The following is a 26,965-nucleotide window of genomic DNA, read 5'->3' as shown; positions in this document are numbered from 1 at the left end:
GCTGTCTTTATACTGAGCCTTGACTGAGCACGTATGATGGTGCGGATATTCCTTTAAGTCTGGCCATCATCTTGTCTTACACCCACTGAAACTGCCCAGGAGGAAGGCAGGAATATGAATGAAATTTTTACCTTCAGCCTTCCCCAGCCTCACCCCTCTCACTCCCCTGCAGTGTAGCCCACTCTCCTAACTTTGTACAGGTGGTAATGGCTTGGTGATATTATTGCTGGGCTGTTTACCTAGAGACTCAGATAATGTACAGGGGGCATGGGTTCAAAACCTACTATGGGATTTGAATTTCAATTTTTTTTTAAACATCTGGAATTAAGAGTCTAATAGTGACCGTGAATCTATTGCTGATTGTTCAGAGTTTCTTGAAAGTGGAGTCACAGGTAGATAGGATAATGAAGAAGGCATTTGGTATGCTTTCCTTTATTGGTCAGAGTATTGAGTACAGGAGTTGGGAAGTCATGTTGCGGCTGTACAGAACATTGGTTTATTGGATATTTGGAATATTGTGTGCAATTCTGATCTCCTCTTATAGGAAGGATGTTGTGAAACTTGAAAAGGTTCAGAAAAGATTTACAAAGATGTTGCCAGGGTTGGAGGATCTGAACTACAGGGAGAGGCTGAACAGGCTGGGGCTGCTTTCCCTGCAGCATTGGAGGCTGAGGGATGACCTTATAGAGGTTTACAAAATTATGAGGGGCATGGATAGGGTAAATATACAAGGTTTTTTCCCTGGGTTCGGGGAGTCCTGAACTTGAGGCCGTTGGTTTACGGCGAGAGGGGAAAGGTATGAAAGAGACCTGAGGGGTGTGGTGCGTGTATGGAATGAGCTGCCAGAAGAAGTAGTGGAGGCTGGTATAATTACAACATTTAAAAGGCATCTGGATGGGGATATGAATAGGAAGGGTTTGGAGGGATATGGGCCAGGTACTGGCAGGTGGGACTGGATTAATTTAGGAAATTAATGGACGGGTTGGGCCAAAGGGTCACCTCCTAGGAATTTTGCATTACCATGATGTACAGACAGGGGGCGTTCCTCCCCAAGATTCTGTATTACCGTGGTGTACAGACAGGGGGCATTCCTCCCTAGGATTCTGTATTACCGTGGTGTACAGACAGGGGGCGTTCCTCCCCAGGATTCTGTATTACCGTGGTGTACAGACAGGGGGTGTTCTTCTCCAGGATTCTGCATTACCGTGGTGTACAGACAGGGGGCGTTCCTCCCCAGGATTCTGCATTACCGTGGTGTACCGACAGGGGGCGTTCCTCCTCAGAATTCTGCACTGCCACGGTGTACAGACAGGGGGCGTTCCTCCCCAGGATTCTGCACTGCCACGGTGTACAGACAGGGGGCGTTCCTCCCCAGGATTCTGCACTGCCACAGTGTACAGACAGGGGGCGTTCCTCCCCAGGATTCTGCATTACCATGGTGTACAGACAGGGGGCGTTCCTCCCCAGGATTCTGCATTACCATGGTGTACAGACAGGGGGCATTCCTCCTCAGGATTCTGCATTACCGTGGTGTACCGACAGGGGGCGTTCCTCCCCAGTATTCTGCATTACCGTGGTGTACAGACAGGGGGCATTCCTCCTCAGGATTCTGCATTACCGTGGTGTACAGACAGGGGGCGTTCCTCCTCAGGATTCTGCATTACCATGGTGTACAGACAGGGGCGTTCCTCCCCAGGATTCTGCATTACCGTAGTGTACAGACAGGGGGCGTTCCTCCTCAGAATTCTGCATTACCATGGTGTACAGACAGGGGGCGTTCCTCCCCAGGATTCTCCATTGCCACGGTGTACAGGCAGGGGGTGCTCCTCCCCAGGATTCTGCATTGCCACAGTGTACAAGCAGGGGGCGTTCCTCCCCAGGATTTTGCATTGCCACGATGTACCGACAGGGGGCGTTCCTCCCCAGGATTCTGCATTGCCATGGTGTACAGGCAGGGGCCATTCCTCCCCCAGGATTCTGCATTATCATGGTGTACAGGCAGGGGGCATTCTTCCCCCAGGATTCTGCATTACCATGGTGTACCGACAGTGGGCGATCCTCCCCCAGGATTCTGCATTACCATGGTGTACAGACAGGGGGCGTTCTTCCCCAGGATTCTGCATTACCATGGTGTACAGACTGGGGCGATCCTCCCCCAGGATTCTGCATTACCATAGTGTACAGACAGGGGGCGAACCTACCCCAGGATTCTGCATTACTGTTGTGTGCAGGCAGGGGGCGATCCTCCCCCAGGATTCTGCATTACTATGGTGCCCAGGCAGGGGGCGATCCTCCCCCAGGATTCTGCATTACTATGGTGTACAGGCAGGGGGCGATCCTCCCCCAGGATTCTGCATTATCGTGGTGTACAGACAGGGGGCGATCCTCCCCCTGGACTCTTCCTTACCATGGTGTACAGGCAGGGGGTGATCCTCCCCAGGATTCTGCATTGCCGTGGTGTACAGGCAGGGGGCGATCCTTCCCCTGGACTCGGCATTACTGTGGTGCACACCCTGTCACCAGGGAAACGGTGCCTGTTCTGGTCATGAATGTCCTTGCTCATGTCCTTTCCATTCCAAGAGCCCTCAGCATTTCCACTGTTTTAAATTGGTGTGAGAAGTGAATTTGGAGGGTAGTCACATCGCTGTGCTTATTAAAATGTTGTTTTAACTCATTAGAATGAATGAATATTTGCTTCTAACCCATTTTTAAAGTTATTGAGGATTAACTTTGCCATTACCTTGAAGTATTATTTTCTACTGAGTCCTGATTGTCCTCCTGTCCCCACCTTGTGGTCCCAAGCACCATGCTCCTATCCCTAGTTTTCCTCTCCCTGCTGGATCTTTCTCGCTGTTTGTGCCTCTCCTCACTCTGCCTCTTCCCTTCTCCATATTGAACCGTTAAATCTATTATCTTACTTTCACTCTGCCTTCCATCCTCCCACTTCCATGTCTGCCTTTCCAGTCAGCACCCTCCAGCACCTATTCCTCTTCTCTCCCTCCACCCTTCTCTCACTATCCCCACTTTCACAACACTCCTGCTTTCCCTTTATTATCCTGCTCTCTCTCTCTCTCTCCTTCTCTTGTCTTACTCCTCTTTTACTTCTCCCTCTGTCATCCTCATCTTTTCTTTCCTCCTCTTCCACCCTGTTTGTCCTCTCCTTCCTCCTTACATTCTCTGCCTCTCCCTCCCTCTCTTCCACTTCCCCATTCCTTCAACTTACCCCGGTCTTCCTGCTTTATCTCTTCCTCCCCAGCTTTTCCCACTTTTCTGTCTGCTCCTTGACATCTACTTTCATCTTTTTATCTCCTGACCTCTCATCTCCGTGCTTGGGAAAAGCTCAACCTTTTGTTAATGCAAGTGCATTTCTTCCTCCAGGGTCGTAAAGGTGAAAGTGGTGAGCCAGGTGTCCCAGGACCTACAGGAATCCGTGGGGACTTTGGGGAAAGGGTGAGTGTTGTTGTTATTTAGTGAAGAAATGAACTCAGTTCTGAAGACACTCACCTCTTCGAGAACGTTCCAGTGTCAATTGAGATTGCACAATAATTGATCAGACTGAGCCTGTTCAACACCATTGAGCATCATTGAATCTTCCAACACAGAGACAGGCTATTCAGAAAATACCTCTGCACGTTCCCTGCAATGTTTCTCTTTCCAACTATTTACCCAAGCCTCTTTGGAAAATCTTCTGTTGATAAAAGGAAAGATCTGATAACAACTGCTGGGAATCAGAAGGAAAATTGACCATTATGTTATTTCCCTGGATCTGTTAGAGGAGCAGGGAAGCTCTCAGTACCTGACAAAGACCTCATTGTGAGGATTAATTGTCCTCGGGATGTGGTCCTTTTGATGGGACTGCTGTGAAATGCACACCCACTGCTGTCCTGTGATTGGTCACTGAATGATGAGGTGTAAGGGTACAGAAGGAGGCCATTGGCTTGATGTGTCTGTGTTCCTGAAAGAGCCATCCAATCAATGCGACAAGTTGTTACAGCTGAGGGTTGCCATCTCTGATCTGAGATATTCCAGGAGATCCCATCACGTTGATATCTGCCCTAACATTCCAACATGTCCATTGCGGGGACTGCCCACCTTTCCCAGTGAAATGGTTTGAAAGCAGGTGGACTCTCTGTGCACTGAGTGGATGTCCTCATCACCATGATTCCTGGGGAGTGCAGGGCAGCTCCACTCCAGCCTGTATTTTCACTTGGTCAAAAATCACACCACACTGGGTTATAGTCCAACAGGTTTCATTTGAAAACACAAGTTTTTGGAGCTCTGCTCCTTCTTCAGGTGATGGTGAGAGAAGAGATATCGCACCCTCCCAGAGCTCTGATAGCTCAGTCTCACACAGTGCCTGCCCCATGTTCTGACTGCCTCACAGGCTTGCATTCAGAAACACTTTTGGATAAGCTATCTCCGGTTTGACCCAATCTTGATCTGGTGGTCCGAAGTTTACCTCTGATCCTGTCTAGATGTTTGAGAAGATGTGTCTGCAGCTCTCTGGCTCCTGATCAGGCTCCTGTGTTCCTGATTGCCAGACCCTCCCTGGGTTCAGGCAACCTCTCTGTCTCCTCTCCTGTAGTCACATTCTCTGCTGGCACTGATTCCCTGTACTCTGTTCTTGAGCACAGGCACATCATTGTTTCCATAAGGTTCTGTCCAGAAATGAAAATTTTCCCTGGGATTTTGATGGATTTACTCTCTCCCTTCTCAATGAACTCTTTGAGACCAGAGCTGTGGATGTTAGTCTACCTCACCAAAATAGTCTGCCATGTCTGAGCCTCAAAGTGAGTGCCAGTGGACAATTAAACTGTGGAAGGCTTTAGAGTTCGGTCTTTCTCCCTCTCCCCACTCTTTTGAGTGGGTACAGTCACATCACAGAATTACAGAATTGTCATTATGCAAAAAGAGGCCATTCAGCAGCAATATATCAGTGGGCTAGTAATCCTGAGGCCTGTACTGAAGAGATAAACTGGTGGGTTTTAAATTCAATGAATGAGTAAGTCTGTATTGTAAATAAACGATCCAGTTGGATGAGTTCATGGGGACCATTAATCTTATGGATTGTCATAAACACTCATTTGATTCATAAGTGAGTTTCAGGAAAGAAAATGTGCCACACAAGCTCACACATGACTCCAGACCCAAAGTTAACTCTGCTGGGAAAGGGTCCGAGGGCTTTCTTACCTCAGCCCTGTGTTTCCATCGGGGAAACCCAGCCTTAAAGGGACAGGCATGCAAACACAGTTCCACCTTCAACGGCCAGAGCAGCCTAGACTAGGGTCATTCATGAATGGGGGCAGCTGAAACCTTTGCCAATGAAGTTGGCAGATGCCAGCCTTACCAGTGAAGTTTACCTCCTATGAATAAGTAAAATAAAACATGACTGTGTGGGTCTGTCGATTGAGATGCTGAGCCCAGGGTACTAAGGCTAATTAGCAACATTTGAAGTCACATAATGTTATGGCCAAGGATTTATACACCCCTATTCTTCACTGCTTCCTCTCTCAAGCCAGTTAAAGGAACACAACAAGCCCGTTACTTGGCTATAGTAAAGTTATTGGAGAACATAGAACATTACAGCGCAGTACAGGCGCTTCAGCCCTCGATGTTGCGCCGCCCTGTCATAATCTGAAGCCCATCCCACCTACACTATTCCATGTACGTCCATATGCCTGTCCAATGACGACTTAAATGCACTTAAACTTGGCAAATCTACTACCATTGCAGGCAAAGCATTCCATCCCCTTACTACTCTCTGAGTAAAGAAACTACCTCTGACATCTGTCTTATACCTATCTCCCCTCATTTTATAATGTTTCCAGGTCAAATGTCAATGAGGTTATCCTATGTTCTTACATGGCACAGTAATGGGACAGAAGTATAACGAATTGTAACTCTTTTGAGGAACTCATGCTCATTTTCACCACAGAGGGAGACACACCAGAAGATACCGCCAAACTGACGGAGGTGTCCGTTGTGGAGAGCTGGAATTTGAAATGGACAATAGGACAAATGCAAGCTTTACATGCGGAAGCACAGAGGAGATGTCCCGAGAGAACTTTACAGGGGAGCGTCAACGTATACCACGGTTAAAGCGAAACATCCCCCCTCGAGCCAGGTAGGATTCGAACCTACAATCTTCTGATCCGAAGTCAGACACATTATCTATTTCGCCACTGGCCCTAGAGATGAGCCTGCGTTTGGCAGAATGTCGATATGTAATGCCATGGACTTTCACGGAATCAGAATTAAAAAGGTGAACAAGCACCGAAGATAATCACCAACATTGCTTCACTTCGAAGTTTCCAATTTTTGAAGCAGTGCCTTTCACTGGCAAAGGAGAGACATTTGTCCTCAGCTGCCTGCTTCAGGGTCGCCTCCTTCTCTGCTGGAAGTTTCCATCGTTTTATTCACAGTCACGACGCGATTTCATGATCCACTCCAGTGAAAAAGTGTCATGGTGTCGTCCAAACAAGACCCTGCAGAAACTCGGCGAGAAACCTCTGGTCATTTCGAGCTCAGGATGTGGAATTAGACGAGATGCGTGACACCTTTTATTGGCGCTGCCACTTCACTGAAATTAGCGGCTCAAAACGAGCCGTTGTCAGCATCAGCTTGATTTGTACCTTCCTGCAGTGCATTTACTCAACAAAATCAGATCGCTCCCATCCGGCCCAGCTGACTTATCTATTTTCACACTCTGCAGTATTTCTAATACCTCTTTCCTTGTGAACCTCAAATCTCTTCTAGTTTAGATGCAAGTATCTCTGTATCTTCCTCGTCAACATTTTCATTTTCTATAGTGAACACTGTCGAAAAATATTTATTTAGTGCTTCCCCTATCTCCTCTGGCTCCACACACAACTTCCCACTATTATCCTTGATTGTCCCAAATTTAACTCTCGTCATTCTTTTATTCCTGACATACCTATGGAAAGCCTTCGGGTTAACCCTGATCCTATCCGCCAACAACTTCTCTTGTCTCCTCCTGGCTCTTCTGAGCTCTCTTTTTAGGTCTTTCCTGACTTCCTTGTAACCCTCAAGCGACCTAACTGAGTTTTCACATTTTGTCCTAACATAAGCCGCCTTCTTCTTCTTGACCAGGGATTCCACTTCCTTAGTAAACCACGGCTCACGCGTTCTATATCTTCCTCCCTGCCTGACAGGTACATACTTATCTAGGACACACAGGAGCTTTTCCTTGAATAAGCCTAGGCTGAGGGACGTAACCTCCCAGAATTTTATCTCCTATTATTTTAAAAATTCTTGGATGGAGCGAGCTTGTTTAGACAGCCTTTTCTAATAAGTGAGGAACTCCGACTGGAAAAGAACATTGTTTATTGTTAAACAATAAAATAGGGTAACCTTGCAGGGTGTACATTGACTAGTGCCAGCCTGGGTCAGGCAGCTCTGTAGACTCACCCCTGGGTCTGCTTTGCACTGGCTCAGGTGATGAGTTCCATTGAGGCCATTGCCTGTTACACAGAGAATTCTCAACAAACTCCACAGGGAGATTCCCCACAGGTCCTGTCGGTGTTATCACAGCCTTCTGACCAGACTCTGGAACTGAGCGACAGTAAGTGTGAATCCCACCATCACCTCAATTTAACACAGTTCCTCAGTGAGATCAGTGGTTAAAGTAGATCTCCCTTTGAAGGGCAGCACATCGGCAGCTGTTCCTGTTAAGGCTACAGAAGACAAACTGGGCAAACTGAGCCATTATTTCCAATGTCAACTTAAAATTCAACATTTAGTTTTCAAATTTCTCTTTCATCACTACTTCTGGTTAAAGAAATAAATGTCCTTTTTTAGTTTTGTTTTTACATACCCACACACACACGCACATGCACTCTCTCGCTCTTTCTCTCTCCAGAACATCGCTGTGAGAATGTGCTGAAGTCTGCTCCCTTGTCCATGAGTAATCTGCTGTGTGACAAATGGCTGTGAAGATGGTGAGACTGATCCTTGCCTATCCCTCTGAGGTTGTGTCTTCCTCTGAGGGGGCAAATGACCTGAACAAGAGGGTAGAGTCGAGAGTGTGGTGCTGGAAAAGCACAGCAGATCAGGCAGCATCTGAGGATCAGGAAAATCGACAAGGGGAGGAGTTCGGGCAGGAGTTTCAGGCAAGAGCCCTTCATCAGGAATGAGACTGTGAGCTGAGGGGATGGAGAGATAAATGGGAGAGGGCTTGGGTTGGGGGGAAGGTGGAAGAGTGACCTGATGAAGGCCTATTGCCCGAAACGTTGATTCTCCTGCTCCTCGGATACTGCCTGACCTGCTGTGCTTTTCCAGCACCACACTCTTGACTCTGATCGCCAGCATCTGCAGTCCTCACTTTCTCCTGCCTAAACAAGATGGTGACTGATGTCACCAAGGGAAGACTGTCCACCTCAGTAGAGGTTCACAGCTTGCACCAGTGGGGATGTGACAGGTTCCAGGGGCTATGTAAAAGCAGCAAGTCATGGAAATGTTGCTCAGGCATTCTGATTCAAAAAGTCCAATTGACGGTGATCTGTTGGCCTTTTCTAAACATTGATCTATGAGTGGGAGAGATGCCTTGACTTGTGACATTCAATGTCCACAAAGTTGGTTTCTGGGGCAGAGATACTTTCCAAGGCAGGTGTGACTGAGGGCTGTTAAGACCAGGAGTTTGGTGCAGAGGAGGTTCACTGTAATGGTCCCAGGATTGAGTGACTGCATTCATACAGCAAGCTTAGAGAAACTGAAATGGTTCTTCTCAGAACAGAGAAGATTTAAAGAAGGGATCCAAATTCAGAAGGATTTTGATGGAGTAAATTGGCAGGAGGGTTGATAAGCAGAAGGCACAGAACCTAAAGTAAACTGGTGAAAGAATTAGATGGAAGATGGGAAGGATTTCCTCTATGGGGAGTGGGGGTAGTTTTAGTTCTTTCTAAGTGCCAACACAGACAAGATGAGCCAAATGGTTTTCTTCTATGCTGCTAGATTCTCTGAACAGAAGTAAGTATGAACAATCGAACGAGGAGCGGAAGTTTAGCCCCTTGAGCCTGGTCCACCAATCCTGAAGCGAGGTTATTATCTGATCGAAGGTCCTCAGGGCAAGGGTGAGGTGACCATTGTGGTTGAGAGTGGGTTGGTCCCTCAGTCACATGCTAACAGTCAGTTCTCACCCCCTCAGTGACCAACTGTAACATTGTTTTCTCCATCGTTCTGGACGGTTTACAGCCGGCTGATGATCTGTTTCATTTTTTCTTTCCTCAGGGCCCTGTTGGAGCATCAGGTCCCAAAGGTAACCAGGTAAGGAAGCGATTGTATTCATTCCTACAGTCAGATTGCTTTCAGGCACTGAGCCCTTTGGCTGAGATATTGTTGCTGCCAACTCTACATTCCTGAAGGATTCATCCTGTTATCTCTGTGCTGCAGCCTCGTCCCCTCTATCCTCCTGTCATTCTCAGGGGAGTAAGTGGAGTTGAAATGTCCATCAGCCATGATTGAATTGTGGCGTGGATTCGATGGGCCAAATGGCCTTACTTCCACTCCTATGTCTTATGGTCTTATTGCCCCTGGTCTGTCGATGGTGTTTCTGGTTATACAGCTTTTTCCAAAATTTGGTTAGAGAGCTCGAGCACTGAAAGAAATTTAATTTAAACGTGATCTTTCTGCTGGGCTGTTCTCAACATTATCCCAACTCTATCTTCAAATCCTGCAAAGTCCAGTTTTGGAAATGGTAAGGACGGCAGATGCTGGAAGTCAGAGTCGATAAAATATGGAGCAGGAAAGGTACAGCAGGTCAGGCAGCATCAGAGGAGCAGGAGAGTCGTTTCGGGTCAGGACTCTTCATCATGGGACACCAACGACAACATCCCTTTCACTGATGCCACTGAACATGCCAATCCCGCTGATGCTGCCAAACATTATGCCAATCAAGTGATGACCGCTGACACCCACGTGACACATACCCATTTGAGAAGCAGTGTCCACCCCCACTCCCAACCCCAGCTGAACACTGAGCCCCAGCCCCAAGCCCTGCTGGGTATTGACCATTCCCCCCAGCCCAGACCTCCCCCTCACTGAGGGTGAACAATCAGTCCTCAGCAAAGAACTCCTCTTCATTCCCCTGCACCCACACATCAATAAAGTTTACACACTCCATGATGCTGAGGAGTCCTGATGAAGGGTCCTGAAGCAAAATGTCGACTCTCCTGCTCCTCCGATGCTGCCTGACCTGCCGTGCCTTTCCAGCTCTACATTTTGTTGACTCCAATCTCAGTTTGTTCTCTCTGAGGGAAGTCTCAGGGATATTCGGGTTCATTGTGAGAATATAATCGCAACTTATCAACCAAAGCCTCTCTGAGGGAGTGTGAGGGAAATGGGTTTGTAGTTTTGGAGCTAAAGATCTCCATTGCCTTTTAGATTGAGCTAGTGACTTCATTTAATTTATAATTTTAATAGATTTGCCAGAATGATGACTAGACTCGAAGGATTAATTTGCAATAGAGATTTCACAAAGGTTGGATTATTTACGACATGGATAGGTGAAGGGTGGGTTGCTTGAACCTTTGCCTCCACCCTCTCCCCCTTTGGTTCAGGCACTTCCAACCTACATCCGTGACACCAACCCCACCCTCCATCCCTTCAGCAACTTCCAGTTCCCCGGCCCCCAGCGCTTGATCTTCACAATGGATATACACAACCATACCCCACAAGGATGGTCTCTGCTTCTTCCTCTCCAACAGACCCATCCATTTCCCCTCCACCAATACCCTCCTCCACCTCAATGAACTAGTCCTCACCCTCAATAACTTTTCCCTTAACTCTTCCCATTTCCTTCAAATCCAGGGGGTGTCCATAGGCATCCGGATGGGCCCCAGCTTTGTCGGCTATGTTGAACATCCCTCTTCAGTACCTACACAGGCACTGTGCCCCAACTCTTCCGTTGTTACATCGATGACTGTATCAGTGCAGCGTCCTGCACCCAGGCTGAACTGGAGCAGTTCATCGACTTCACCCACAACTTCTAGCCTGCCCTTAAATTCACTTGGTCCATCTCAGACACCTCCCTCCCCTTTCTTGACCTCTCCATTTCCATCTCTGGTGACAGTCTCCAGTTGGACATTTACTATAAACCCACAGACTCTCACAACTACCTGGACTATACCTCTTCCCACCCAGTATCCTGCAAGAACTCCATACCCTTTTCCAAATTCCACTCGGATGAGGAGACATTCCACTCCTAAGCATCCCACCTATTTCGACCAATGTGCTTTTCCCACCTCTGTCATCCAGACAGCCCTCCACCACACCACCTCCATTCCCCACTCCACTGCTCTAAACCTCCCCCCTCCAAACGCAATAAGAGTTCCCCTTGTCCTCACTTACCACTCCACCAGTCTCCACATCCAGCATATCATGCAACCAGAAAAGATGCAAAACCTGCTGGTACACCACCCCCTCACCTCCATCCAGGGCCCCAAACAGTCCTTCCAGGTGAGACTGAGGTTCACCTGCCTCTGCTCCAACCGATGTGCTCCCGATGTGGTCTTCTCTACATCGGGGGGAACCGAATGTAAACTTAGGGAATGGTTCACCGAGCATCTCAGCCGGGCCCACAGGAGCCAACCCGATCTCCCAGTTACCGGCCATTTTAGTTTCCCTTCCCACTCCCTTTCCAACATGACCGTCCTTGGCCTCCTCCATGACACAGCGAATCAAACCACAAATTGGAGGAAAACCTCTGGAGGGCAGCCTACAGCCCAGAGGACTCAACATTGAGTTCTCCAATTTCAAATAACCCCTCTTCCCTTCCCCCGACTCCCTTCCCAGCCCCCCCACTCCCTTCCATTCCTCTTGGTCACCTACTGGATTCATCCCTCCCATCGACCAACCAAAAGGACCTCAAAAGGACCATGGTGGTTGGGAGTCAGTGATCTCAGCCCCAGGACATCTCTGCAGGAGTTCCTCAGGATAATGTCCTAGGCCCAACCATCTTCAGCTGCTTCATCAATGACCTTCCCTCCACCATAAGGTCAGAAGTGGGAATGTTTGCCAATCATTGCACAATATTCAGCATCATTTGTGACCCCTTAGACACTGAAGCAGTCTATGATTGAAACCTGAACAATATCCAGGCTTGGGCTGGCATGGCAAGTAACATTCATGCCACACAAATGCCAGGCATTGTCCATCACCAATAAGAGACATCTATCTATCCCCATCCCTTTGACATTCAATGGTGTTACCATCATTGAATTTCCCACTATCAATATTCTGGGGTTACTCTTGACCAGAAACTCAACTGGATTAGCTGTATAACTACTATGGCTACAAGAGCAGGCAAGAGGCTAAGAATACAGCAACAAGTAACTCACCTCCTGACTCCCCAAAGCCTGTCCATCATCTACAAAGCACAAGTCAGGAGTGTGATGGGGCCTTAACAGCCCCACTTGCCTGGATGGGGGCAGCTCCAACAACATTCAGGAAGCTTGACACCATCTGGGACAAAGCAGCCGCGTGATTGGCACCACATCCACAAACATCCATTCCCTCCACCACTGACACTCAGTAGCAGCAGTGTGTACTAACCACAAGATGCACTGCAGAAACTCACCAAAGTTCCTCAGACTGCACGTTCCTAACCCAAGACCACTTCCATCTAGAAGGGCAAGGGCAGCAGATACATGGGAACACCACCCCTTGCAAGTTCCACTTCAAGCCACTCACCATCCTGACTTGGAAACATATCGCCATTCCTTCACTGTTGCTGGATCAAAATCCTGGAATTCCCTCAATTAGGACATTGCGAGTCTACAGCCCTTTCAGAATCAAACCAGAAAATTTGGCAGCGGGTCAACAAGGAGATGGAGCCTAACTGTCCCCCTGTCATATAAGCTACTGTCTATTTCCATAATTTGCCATCAGCCTTCAAGCAAGCAATATCAGCAGGGAGATTGAAGAAAGCATAGGTCAGCAGATTTTAGAAAAGTGTGGACGTAGTAGGGTTGTTGTAATGGGTGACTTTAACTTTCCCAATATTGATTGGAACCTCCTTCGAGCAGATGGTTTGGAAGAAGCTGTTTTTGTAAGGTGTGTTCAGGAGGGTTTCCTAACTCAGTACGTTGACAAGCCGACAAGGGGAGAGGCCATTTTGGATTTGGTGCTCGGCAATGAGCCAGGGCAGGTATCAGATCTTGCGGTGGGAGAGCATTTTGGTGATAGTGACCACAACTGCCTCACATTCTACATAGCTATGGAGAAGGAGAGAAGCAGGCACAATGGGAGGATATTTAATTGGGGAAAAGGAAACTATGATGCTATCAGATGTGAGGTGGGAAGCATGGACTGGGAGCAATTGTTCCATGGAAAGGGCACAATAGACATGTGGAGACTGTTTAAGGAACAGTTGTTGCGAGTGATGCACAAATGTGTTCCTCTGAGACAGGCAAAAAGGGGTAAGATAAAGGAACCTTGGATGATGAGAGCGGAGGAGCTTCTCATCAAAAGAAAGAAGGCGGCTTACATAAGGTGGAGGAAGCAAGGGTCTTGCTCAGTTCTAGAGGATTACAGGCAGGCGAGGAAGGAGCTCAAAAATGGTCTGAGGAGAGCCAGAATGGAGCACAAAAAAGACTTGGCAGGAAGGATTAGAGAGAATTCAAAGGCATTTTACACGTATGTGAGGAATAAGAGAATGATCAAAGAAAGAGTAGGGCTGATCGGGGATAGCATAGGGAACTTGTGTATAGAGTCTGAGGAGGTAGGGGAAGCCCTAAATGAGTTTTTTGCTTCTGTCTTTACTAAAGAAAAGGACCTTGTAGTGAATGAAACCATTGAGGATCAGGTAGGCATGCTGGAACAGATAGAGATTGAGGAAGATGATGTGCTGAAAATTTTGACAAACATTAAGATTGACAAGTCGCCAGGGCCAGACCAGATTTGTCCTCGGCTGCTTTGGGAAACGAGTAATGTGATTGCTTCGCTGCTTGCGAAGATCTTTGCATCCTCGCTCTCCACCGGAGTCGTACCGGAGGACTGGAGGGAGGCAAATGTAATTCCTCTCTTCAAGAAAGGAAATAGGGAAATCCCTGGCAATTACAGACTAGTCAGTCTCATGTCTGTCATCTACAAGGTGTTAGAAAGGATTCTGAGGGATAGGATTTGACCGTCTGGAAGAGCATGGCTTGATTAAAGGCAGTCAACACGGCTCTGTGAGGGGCAGGTCATGCCTCACGAATCTTATTGAGTTCTTTGAGGATGTTACTAGACAAGTTGATGAGGGTCGAGCGGTGGATGTGGTGTATATGGACTTCAGCAAGGCCATTCAGATAAGGTTCCCCATGGTAGGCTCATTCAGAAGGTCAGGACGAATGGAATACAGGGAAATTTAGCTGTCTGGATACAGAATTGGCTGGTCGACAGAAGACAGTGAGTGGTAGTGGAAGGAAAGTATTCTGCCTGGAAGTCAGCAGTGAGTCGTGTTCCACAGGGATTTGTTCTTGGGTCTCTACTGTTTGTAATTTTTATTAATGACTTGGATGAGGGGATTGAAGGATGGGTCAGCAAGTTTGCAGACGACACAAAGGTTGGAGGTGTCATTGACAGTATAGAGGGCTGTTGTAGGCTGCAGCGGGACATTGACAGGATGCAGAGATGGGCTGAGAGGTGGCAGATGGGAGTTCAACCTGGGTAAATGCGAGGTGATGCATTTTGGAAGGTCGAACTTGAAAGCTGAGTATAGGATTAAGGATAGGATTCTTGGCAGTGTAGAGGAACAGAGGGATCTTGGTGTGCAGGTACATTGATCCCTTAAAATGGCCACCCAAGTGGACAGGGTTGTTAAGAAAGCATATGATGCTTTGGCTTTCATTACCAGGGGGATTGAGTTTAAGAGTCGTGAGATCTTGTTGCAGCTGTATAAAACTTTGATTAGATCGCACTTGGAATACTGCATCCAGTTCTGGTCGCCCTATTATAGGAAAGATGTGGATGCTTTGGAGAGGGTTCAGAGGAGGTTTACCAGGATGCTGCCTGGAATGGAGGGCTTATCTTACGAAGAGAGGTCGACTGAGCTCGGACTTTTTTCATTGGAAAAAAGGAGAGGGGACCTAATTGAGGTGTACAAGATAATAAGAGGCATAGATAGAGACGATAGCCAGAGACTATTTCCCAGGGCAGAAATTGTTAACACGAGGGGTCATAGTTTTAAGCTGGTTGGAGGAAAGTATAGAGGGGATGTCAGAGGTGGGTTCTTTACACAGAGAGTTGTGAGAGCATGGAATGCGTTGCCAGCAGCAGTTGTGGAAGCAAGGTCAGTGGGGACATTTAAGAGACTGCTGGACATGCATATGGTCACAGAAATTTGAGGGTGCATACATGAGGATCAATGGTCGGCACAACATTGTGGGCTGAAGGGCCTGTTCTGTGCTGTACTGTTCTATGTTCTATGTTCTAAACAAACTACACTAGCTCTAATATTCTCTGAGCTATGTTTTATTTAACTCTGGGAATGCACCTCACATTCTGTTCTTTAAGCATTAATTAACCTCGATTGTATTTACTATTTTACAGGGACTTGCAGGTTCTGATGGACTTCCAGGAGAAAAAGGAGAAATGGTGAGTTAAAGTCTACCATGAGCTCAGAATTTTTTTTTGATTTGGCAAGCCCTGTTATTCACAGATACTGATCACAGCTGACAATTCAATATCACCCTCTGCCATAGAGTAGCAATAATTGCTGCCAGCTCTCTCAGTTACATGGTCTGGTTACAGATTCACCTGCCTGTCCAGTCTGATCATCATCCGATAATTCACTGTGATATAATGAATATAAGGCCATCAAATGTAGGAGCAGTAGGAGGCCATCCAGCCCATCGAGCCTGCTCCATCACTCAGTAAGATCACAGCTGGTCTGATAAGCCTCAATTTCACTTTTCCGCCTTTTCCCCAGAACCCCGACTCCCTTACTGATTAACAATCTATCTCAAACCTGAATGCACCCAGTGACCCAGCCTCAACAGCCCATTGTGGTAAAGAATTCCACTGCCTCACTCCCCTCTGAGAGTAAGGTGACCCCCTTACTCTGAGATGATGCCCTCTGGCCCCGGACTCTCCCACAAGAGGGAAAGAACCTCTACACATTTCCCCTGTCAACATACAAGGTGCTGAATGCTACATATCAGTGAGTTATTTACAGTAAGGTGCTGCTGACAGTGAAATATTTGTGACATGCCAGTTATATTATAATAATGAGATGTAAATGGTTGTACAGTAATGAGCTACTGGTCGCAATATGATAATGAGATATTGCCAGAACAAAATTAGCCCATTCTGCATAGCCCTCATTGATCTGACCAAGGCTTTTGGCTCAATCAGGAAGTACTGGGGAGGATCCCGTGAAAGACTCGATACGAGCATAAGATGTACAGTTAATATGTTTGCAGGTGACACCAAAATTGGAGGTGTAGTGGACAGCGACGAAGGTTACCTCAGATTACAACAGGATCTGGACCAGATGGGCCAATGGGCTGAGAAGTGGCAGATGGAGTTTAATTCAGATAAATGCGAGGTGCTGCATTTTGGGAAAGCAAATCTTAGCAGAACTTATACACTTAATGGTAAGGTCCTAGGGAGTATTGCTGAACAAAGAGACCTTGGAGTGCAGGTTCATAGCTCCTTGAAAGTAAATTGCAGGTAGATAGGACAGTGAAGAAGGTATTTGGTATGCTTTCCTTTATTGGTCAGAGTATTGAGTACAGGAGTGGGGAGGTCATGTTGTGGCTGTACAGGACATTGGTTAGGCCACTGTTGGAATATTGCGTGCAATTCTGATCTCCTTCCTATCGGAAAGATGTTGTGAAACTTGAAAGAGTTCAGAAAAGATTTACAAGGATGTTGCCAGGGTTGGAGGATTTGAGCTGCAGGGAGAGTCTGAACTCGCTGGGCTATTTTCCCTGGAGCATCAGAGGCTGAGGGGTGACCTTATAGAGGATTACAAAATTATGAGGGGCGTGGATAAATAGACAAAGTCTTTTCCCTGGGGTGGGGGAGTCCAGAACTAGAGGGCATAGGTTTAGGGTGAGAGAGGAAAGATATAAAAGAGACCTACAGGGCAACCTTTTCACGCAGAGAGTGGTACGTGTATGGAGAGGATGTGGTGGAGGCTGGTGCAATTGCAACATTTAAGTGGCATTTGGATGGGTATATGAATAGGAAGGGTTTGGAGGGATATGGGCCAGGTAATGGCAGGTGGGACTAGATTAGGTTGGGATGTCTGGTCAGCATGGACAGGTTGGACCAAAGGGTCTGTTTCCATGCTGTACATCTCTATGACTCTATGACTGTCTGTCCAGTGGAACTCGTCAACATCCTCCACCACCTTCACAACTTGATATCGGTGATGGTCCTTACCAATGGTAATATCAGAGAAGCCTTTCAGGTTAAGACAGGGGCCAAGCAGAGATGTGTCATCACCCTCATCCTTGTCTCCATCTTCACCACCACCATTCCTCATGTAAAAACCGAAATAACTGCAGACGCTGGAAATCAGAAACAAAAATGGCTGGAAAAGCTCAGCAGGTCTGGCTCACCTGTGGAGAGAAGTCAGAATTAACGTTTCGGGTCCAGTGACCCTTCTTCAGAAATGGAAAACTCACTTCTCAGGAAGGGTCATTGGACTCAAAAAATTCACTCCGAATTCTCTCTACAGGTGCTGCCAGACCTGTTGAGCTTTTCCAGCCATTTTTGTTTTGGTATTATTCTTCACCTTGTCAAGAACAAGTTTCCTATCAGTGTGGACAATGTCTATCCGATGGGGCAGAAATCCTTTCAAGCTCAACTGTTTGAAATCCAAGAGGAAAACAACACTGACCTCGCTTGTGGAACTTCAGTATGTGGATGACAGCGGCATCTTTGTTCTTTGAAGAGAATCTTCAAGCCTCCCATAACGTTATTGTGGACGCTTACTGAAGAATTGGTTTCAGCTTCGACTTCAAGAAGATTCACGTCCTTTACCAATTTCTGGTTCCATCCCAAATGTAGGTATAAGGCAGTTTTCCTTCTTGGAACTTGGCAAGCTCAGTTGGCTGGATGGCTGGTTTGTGATGCAGAGTAACGCCAACAACTTGAGTCCAATCCCCACACCAGCTGAGGTTACCACGACAGATTCTCCTTCTTAACCTCTTCCCTCACCTGAGGCATGGTGTCCCTCTGGTTAAACCACCACCAGTCACTTCTCTCTAATGAGAGAGTAGCTCTGTAGTCTGGTAGGACTATGGCTACTTTACACCCTTCTGAGTCTTCCACGTGGCCCCAAAACTTGGACTACATATTGACACCACCTCACAAACCTTAAGAACCACCATCAACATTGTTTGAGACATTGAGCTGGGAGGACAAGTGAGCTGACATCAGCAACATTGAAACAGTGAACAGCACCAGCACCAGGGCAATGATTATCCAAAACGTGCTTCTCTGGCCTGGCCATGTCGTTAGGACACCTGAGTTCCAATCGCCAAAGGACACCATCCTTCCCCAACTCAATGGAAGGTACTCAAATAAATGGAGGACAAAGGAAACATTTCAAAGGCTCCCTGAAGGCTTCCCTCAGGAAATGCAACAGAGGTGACATTATACATTAATGATGGACAAAGGAACTGAGGGCAGATGACACAACAATAGGTGGAGAGGCAAGTAGTATTGAGGAGGCAAAAAGGCTGCAGAAGGTGGAATGGTGGCTCAGTGGTTAGCACTGTTGCCTCACAGCACCAGAGACCCAGGTTCGATTCCAGCCTCGGATGACTGTGTGGAGTTTGGACATTCTCCTCGATTCTGCATGGGTTTCCTCCGGGTGCTCTGGTTTCCTCCCACAGTCCAAAGATGTGCAGGTTATAGGTGAATTGGCCATGCTAAATTGCCCATAGTGTTCAGGGATGTGCAGGTGGGGTGCATTGGTCAGGGGTAAATTTAGGGGAATGATTCTGGGTGGGTTACTCTTTGGAGGATCGGTTTGGACTTGTTGGGCTGAGGGGCCTGTTTCCACACTGTAGGGATGTCTATTTAATAAAGAAAGTTAATGGGCTAGGAGAATTGGCAAAGAAGTGGCAGGTGGAATATAATATGGGAAAGTGTGAGGTTGTGCACTTTGGAAGTAAGAATAAAGATATTGACTATTTTCTAAATAAGGAAAGGCTTCAGTCCCTTTGAAATGCAAAGGGACTTGAAAATCCTTCATCAGGATTCTCTTAATGTTAACATGAAGGTTCAGGTCGCAATTTGGAAAGCAAATGCAACGTTAACATTCATTTCAAGAGGGCTAGAATACAAGAGCAGAAATGTACTGCTGAGGATGTGTAAGGTTCTGGTCAGATCATATTTGAACATTGGGCCCGTATCTAAGGAAGATAGAGGGGCCCAGAGGAGCTATAGAAGAACAATCCTGGGGATGACGGACTTGTCATATGAGGAGCGGTTGAGAACTTTGGGGTCTATACTGGATGGAGTTTAGAAGGGTGAGGGAGCTCTCTTTGATAGATTTTGAATTCTGAGAAGCCTGGATAGAGTGGCTGTGGAGAAAATGTTTTCACTAGTGGAAGAGACTGGGACCTGAGGGCACAGCCTCAGAGTGAAGGGACGACCCTTTAGAACTGCCATGAGGATGAACTTCTTCAGCCAGAGTGCAGTGTAATTAAGGACCGCACTGCCACAAGAGGCTATGGAATTCAAGTCATTGAGTGCATTTAAGACAGAGATGGACAGACTGTTGATTAGTAAGGGGATCAAGAGTTACGGGAAGAAAGCAGGACAATGGGGCTGAGAAACAAAAATAGCCATGATTAAATGGCTAGCAGACCTGTTGGACTGAATGGCCTAATTCTATATCTTATGGTCTTATATCAATGTTTGGGAGACCCTTCCTCAGGAGAAACCAAATTGGAGGAAACTCCTGTCCAGAGGGGCCCAATACTTTGAGAACAGTCGCGATCGAGAGGAAAGATGGAAAATGATCCCGAGATAGGAATGACAATGAACTTGAGGCCAAGGACCAATCCAAAATCCCGGAAACACCCATCCCAATCTGTGGGTCGGAGATGGGGCTCTGGGATCAGGCTCATCAGCCACACCAGGCCCCACAGATCCCAGGACTAGAGACACGGAATTTCCTAGATCGACCCTCTCATTAGTGAGTGATTGTCGATGATTGCTGTAATCAGATCATGAGGTCCTGCTGGAATGTGAGAAGAGATAGATTGCTGGTTGCAGTAATATGATACTGAGTGACTGAGGGTGGTATCTGGGACATCTGTGCAAACAAAACCCAAATGGAGGCTGATGGAACTCATGAGGATGAGCAAAGTGCAAATTTGCCTTGAGGTCGCTGTGAACAGGGAAGTCTCACTTTGGAAAAGGCTTTGTCTTGAATGTTTCTCACTTTGGGGCTTTTCAGGAACGTTTGTGGGGACAGGCTTTCAGCTTTCTGCCCTTTCTGAGAGCAGTGGAATGGGAATCTCTACTGAGAGGCGGAGTGAAGGTTAGGACAACTAGAGTCAGGTTTTGCTATTGGCTCCCTTGTCATTCCCCCAGGGTCAATGGGTCAGACACACAGTGCATTGGCAGACTGAGGAGATAAAGGGAGACAGTGTTGTGCCACATGCAACACCAACCCTTCAGATGGTTTGGGTTCCTCAGCACTGCCTAATGCAATCTGTGTAGCAATAGCTGGAGGTGTGTGTGTGTGTGTGTGTGTGTGTGTGTATATACACACTTCTCCCTTGTTCTGACATGGAACTTGAGGCCCTTTTTAGAATTTGACTTTTCTTTCTGTGAAGTGTTAGGGGTACAGTTGCCTGGATATTCAGCTGGGTGTGGAATCACCTTTAGCCAGAGAGTGACCACAGTTACTGAATGCACCATAGCGATTGTCATCAGGACAGAGAGCTGTACTGATGGAAGACCTTTCCGAATTGAATCTTTAACCATCTTTGTTCTGCCCCCTTTTAGGGTCAGCCAGGACCACAGGGACAGAAGGGAGAGGTAAGCGTCATCAGAGAAATCAACTGGCAGCTTTGGGGACAGTAGGTTTAAAGTCAAGCGCCTCCTGATGAGCATTGCCACACCAACTACAAACCTCGCAAATGGTTCTGACATCATATTCAGGAGAAATGTTGTTTTTGGAACAAAGTCCACCTGTAACCAGGCGCGTGAGCTGCTCACTCAGTTACAGGCCCAGCTGACACTCACACTGGACTGACCATTGGATGGCAGATGGAAATGCTAAGTTGCCCCATTCTCCCCAAAGTTAGAAGTCACATGATGCCAGGTTATAATTCAACAGGTTTATTTGAAATCACAAGCTGCTCCGAAAGCTTGTGATTTCAAATAAACCAGTTGAACTATAACCTGGTGTGGTGTGACTTCTGACTTGGTCCAGCCCAGTTCAACACCGGAACCTCCACATCACTGCCACCATTCTCCCTGTGTTTACAGCAGACATTTCTGTCAGGCAGCTGTAAGCTGTAAAGGTCATGTCAGCAAACAGCCTCTCACTGGACCCAACAAAAAGGCAGAAACCAACAGAAAGATTGCTGGAGAAACTCAGCAGATCTGGCAGGACTTGTGGAGAGAGAAACAACAGAGCGAATGTTACTTGAGTCTGATGTCACTCTTCTTCAATGAAAAGACAGTATTCTTTGGGAGGGGGAGAAAGGGAGAGAGAAAGGAGCACAAGGGAAAGCATCCACTTGCACTTATTCAATTGGTCAGTTTGCAGCTGACAGTTATTTAACACCAACTTGATATCTGACCTTTAACCCGATCGTGTGCAACACGAGCCAAATTATTGATTCGTTTTTGTTTTTGTCTTCCTGATGTTTGCAGCCAGGAGTTCGTGGTGAGGTGGGGCCTAAGGGGAACCCTGGTCCAGCTGGGGTTCCTGGGACAGATGGTGTTCCTGGTCCTCCTGGGCCAGTGGGTATAGCCGGAGAGCGTGGCATCCCCGGAACTTCTGGAAAACCAGGTTCTCCTGTGAGTATTGTCTTGAGAAATCCCAGGGAATGGGACATGGGCAGTTTTAGCTGTAACTTTCCTGTTGGTCTTATGTTGTGGACAGTGAATCTGAGCCACTTCATGCAGCAACTTTCCTGGTAACTCTCCACCCCACACATACCTGACATGAGGCAGCTTCATGAGCAAGAAAAGATCATACAGCTCTGAAGGAGGCCATTCAGCCCATTGTGACATGATGAAGCTGTGCAATTAGACGTGGTCCCCTTTCTCTTGCCTCACACCTCTGTCTTTTCATCTTTATTTTCCACTTCACGTTTTTGTTTCCAAGTTCTACTCCTGTTTTCAAACAATTTGAATTCCCTGGTTTCCATCAAGTCTGGCCTCTTGTCCGTTTCCAGTGTTGTGCTGTTCACAACTGAAGGCTCAGCTGTCAGCTGCTTAGACCCTAAGATTCCCTGGCTCTCCACTATTCACTCTTTGAGTCACTTTAACTCTGTTGCCACCTTTTCTACAATAGAGATCAGAGTGGTGCTGGAAAAGCACAACAGGTCAGGCAGCATCTGAGGAGCAGGAAAGTCGACGTTGCAGGCAAAAGCCCTTCATCAGGAAGGGCATCATTTCCTGATGAAGGGCTATTGCCTGAAATGTCGATTTTCCTGCTCCTCAGATGCTGCCCTGACCTGTTGTGCTTTTCCAGCAACACTCTAATCTAGACTCTGATCTCCAGCATCTGCAGTCCTCACTTACACCTAGTTGATTTCAACCTTTTCTACTAGCCCTGTTTATGGCTCTGTGCCAATTATCTTTCTGCTAACTCTTCTGTGAAGAGCCTAGGAGCATTTTACAACACAAGAAGTGCTGTATAAATGCAAGTTGTTACTGTTTAAGTATTTATCCAGTTCATTTATAAAAGTTATTATTAAACCTATTTCCAGCATACTTTCAGGCAGTGCAGTTCATAACACAACAGTTCCCTGTTTAAAATCACCTCCCCCCACCAGCCCAAGCTACACTGTAGTTTAATGGCCAGTAATTTTACTGGAACAATCTCAGGAACACATTGTAACAACATCAGGCAGTTTGTTCTCAGCCCATTAATTCTAAATTCATCACCTTGTCAATCTCCCATCCCAGAAGATTCTGAAACTGCATCCCAACTGAATTTAAGTGGTCTCTTAAAACTGGGATGAATTTTCATGTTTGTTGATATTGACACTTTTCCCTGGTTATTATCAAGCTAACCCTGACAACTTCTCTCCAAATTGGGTTATAAATCTTCCCTTTGATGCTTCTTAATTTGTATTAATCTGACAACAGGTGATCGTGGGACAGCAGCACCCTAGTAGCTTGATTTAAACCATGTAACATACAGAGTAAATTAATAATATGCCAGAATGATAAGATGGATGTCTGTATTATTAAATTACTTTTACATGGGAGGTCAGTTAGCTCATTTGGCTGGTTTGTGATGCAGAGTGACAACAACAGCATGGGTTCACTTTCCACAGTGACCGAGGGTACCATGAACGACTCTCCTCCTCAACCTCTCCCCTCGCCTGAGGCATGGTGACCTCCTTTGGTTACATCACCATCAATCCCCTCTCTCTAATGAGAGAATAGTGCTATGGTCTGGTAAGACTATGGAGACTTTATCCTTATTTACCAGATGTTCATATCACCTTGAGCCAATCTAAGTTGGTGGTGTGTATGACTCCATATTCCTCCTTTGATGATGCTGCTCCTTTAACATGTTATAGTGTCCTTGACTTTTGTTCAGAGAGGTCGTAAAAGACACAAACTCCGAAAAAGTTCACTGGACTGATTCTTGGGTAAGAGGGCTGTGCTGTGAGGGCATATCATATACAATCAATCCAGACTTGCTGGAGTTTCGGAGAATGAGGGGGGATCTTATTGGGTCCTATAGATTCTGAAAAAACTTGACAGGGTAAAATCTGAGAGGTTGTTTCCTGGCTGGAGAGCTCAGAACTAGGTGCATAATCTTGTATTGTTTAAGGCAGGTACATCTTCCTGAAGGCGACCAAGTCTGAACCTGATACTCCAGGAATATCCTGGCTAAAGCACTAAGCAATTGCTGCAAAAATTTCTCCAATCCTCTCACAATAAAGACCAATGTAATATTTACCTTTCTAATAGTTTGATGTACCTGTATACTAATTTTCTGTGGTCCTTGTACTAAGCCAAGCAAATCTCTGTAAACACCAATGTTATATACTTTCTTCCTAGCTAAAATATATCCTATTTTTCAATTTTTTGTACCAAAGTGAATAGCCTCATATTTTGTCAAATTATAGTCTATCTGCCACCTTCTTGCCTGCTCACTTCACCTATTTATAACTCTTTGCATTTTCTGTGTCTTCTTCAAAGCCTGTAGTCCCAAATAGTTTTGTCTCGTCAACCAACTTGGATCCATTACACTGAGCTGCTTCATCTAAGACATTAATATAGATTGCAACTAGTTGAAGCCCCAGCATTAATCTTTGTGGCATCCCAGTATTAATAGCCTGAAAATGACACACTTATTTCATTATAAAGTGAAGATTAGTCGCTCTCTGAGAACTAAAACCAAAAACCCAAAGAGGAGCATCTCACCTTATAATCTGAGTTGAAGGGTTTTAAGGCCAATTTGATTATGGCTAACAGATACTGCCTCAGGATAAAGGCTTTAAAGTTGAAAAGAAACACTTGTACAATGAAAGGGGAGTGGCCAGTTCTCCCAGCTCAGCTTTTCTCTGGTTTAGTTTGGTTTGGCTGTTCACTGAAAGCAGGCAGTCAGTTGTGAAGCTGCTGGACCCGAGAGAAGCAGGACCATGCTGACCCTCCCTGTCTCTTTGCATTTTCTGTGTCTTCTTCAAAGCCTGTAGTCCCAAATAGTTTTGTCTGGTCAACCAACTTGGATCCATTACACTGAGCCGCTTCATCTAAGACATTAATATAGATTGCAACTAGTTGAAGCCCCAGCGTTAATCTTTGTGGCATCCTAGTATTAATAGCCTGAAAATGACACACTTATTTCATTATAAAGTGGAGGTTAGTCGCTCTCTGAGAACTAAAACCAAAAACCCAAAGAGGAGCATCTCATCTTATAATTTGAGTTTGAAGGGTTTTAAGGCCAATTTGATTATGGCTAACAGATATTGCCTCAGGATAAAGGCTTTAAAGTTGAAAAGAAACACTTGTACAATGAAAGGGGAGTGGCCAGTTCTCCCAGCTCAGCTTTTCTCTGGTTTAGTTTGGTCTGGCTGTTCACTGGAAGCAGGCAGTCAGTTGTGAAGCTGCTGGACCCGAGAGAAGCAGGACCATGCTGACCCTCCCTGTCTCTGACTTCTCTCTTGTCAGACTTTGGGTTTGATTTTACCTTTTGTGCCAAGGAGTGTTTATGGGATTGTTGCAAGTATTTGGAACAGCATCATTAAATTTTTTTTCGAATAGGTTAAGTTATTCAGTATTCTGTTCTCTTGTGTGTTTCAATCTTGCAAATAAATTCTGCTTTGTTTAAAATGAAGTGATTGGGCGAGCTGCATCCCTCCTGGAATATCGACGTTACACCTACTTAAAACACCCGAACCGACTTAGGGTCTGGGCTACTTTCTTGAAATATTTTGAGGAGGTCTGGCCTGGTCCATAACACTCCTTAGTTCTCTTTTCCAGATTTATGTTCATCAAATGATATGCTTTTTTCTCACTCATCCACAGGGAAAACTTGCAAGTGAGCAACAGATCCGGGAACTCTGTCACAGCCTGATCAGTGGTGAGTTTGTGATAAGGAAACATGGAAATGTAGAAAACAGGAGAAGCAATTGGCCACTCAAATAAACCAAAGAACTGTGAATGCTGGAAATCTGAAACAAAATCAGAAAGTGTTAGAGAGGTTCAGCAGAGCTTGCACCATCTGTGAAGAGAGAAACAGAGTTAACATTTCAATTCTGATTACCCTTCATCAGAAGTTGGCCATTTGGTTCAATTAATTAATTAATTAACCTTGCATAAGGAATATTCATCATTCCACACTCAGTTATGGTACATTAGTCAGTTCTCCCCCACCCCCAGATTGAAAGCAGTGTCACCTCCCCCACCCCCAGATTGTAAAATGAATATAAGTTCACACTTAGTGGGGTAACACATTTTCTTAAAAGTGAGAGAATCCTCTTTACTTAGAGACTGGTTAAAGTGTGGAACTCATTACAATGTGGAGTAGTTGAAGTCAATAGTGAGCTAAATATACATTGGAATATGGAATGTAATTTATAGTGTGAGATAGAATAAGCTGGGAGGACATTTGAATAGGGAATAAATGGTATCACAGGACAAATGAATGGCCTGTTTGGGTCCTGTAAATTCCATGTCATTTGTAATATATAAAGGTGTGAATACCTTAAATTTAAGTTTATGAATCAGCTTAGTCATCAGATGAATAATTGCATTGGAACACTTATTGTAATACAATGGGGATGAAATTGATCTCTGCCCGACTGATTTCTTTCTCGGTATGGTTTTCCATGATGTCAAGACAAAAGGCAAAAGTTGGAATACAACATAGAACTTGAGTTTCCTCCGCTAATTGATAGGATCACGCTTGCAATTGAATTGAATTGAATTGAATTGAACTTATTGTCATGTGTAGCAAGGCACAGTGAAAAGCTTTGTCTTGTGAGCAATAGGAAGATCACAGAGTTAAGTAGCATCGATAGTAAATAATAGGTAAACAATGGCAAAAACCAAAACACAGGTACAGGCGAATGTTAAGATTTTGTGAGTCTATTAAGTATTCTAACAACAGTAGGGTAGAGACTGTTTCGAAACCGGCTGGTACGTGTGTTCAGGCTTCTGTACCTTCTCCCTGATGGTAGAGGTTGTAGAAAAGCATTGCCAGGGTGGGATGGATCTTTGAGAATGCTGGTGGCCTTTCCCTGACAGCGGGCCTGATAGATGGATTCTTTAGATGGGAGGTTGGCCTTTGTGATTGTCC

At 46.0% G+C, this 26,965-nt stretch overlaps 1 protein-coding gene across 1 annotated transcript in view; it reads left to right on the top strand.

Moving 5' to 3' along the window:
- Nucleotides 1-26,965, top strand: part of col9a3 (collagen, type IX, alpha 3) — a 169,618-nt gene that overhangs the window by 120,795 nt on the left and 21,858 nt on the right. Inside the window, exons 24-29 of the mRNA XM_043710900.1 lie at nt 3,379-3,450; nt 9,247-9,282; nt 15,547-15,591; nt 20,974-21,006; nt 21,850-21,996; nt 25,693-25,747. Coding sequence (XP_043566835.1) covers nt 3,379-3,450; nt 9,247-9,282; nt 15,547-15,591; nt 20,974-21,006; nt 21,850-21,996; nt 25,693-25,747 — 388 coding nt within the window. The remainder of the gene's footprint in view (nt 1-3,378; nt 3,451-9,246; nt 9,283-15,546; nt 15,592-20,973; nt 21,007-21,849; nt 21,997-25,692; nt 25,748-26,965) is intronic.

This window comes from Chiloscyllium plagiosum, chromosome 20 (genome assembly GCF_004010195.1).
Source record: "Chiloscyllium plagiosum isolate BGI_BamShark_2017 chromosome 20, ASM401019v2, whole genome shotgun sequence".
Lineage (NCBI taxonomy): Eukaryota > Metazoa > Chordata > Chondrichthyes > Orectolobiformes > Hemiscylliidae > Chiloscyllium > Chiloscyllium plagiosum.
The sequence above is the reverse complement of the archived record's forward strand: the minus strand, read 5'-3'. Positions and strand labels throughout refer to the sequence as shown.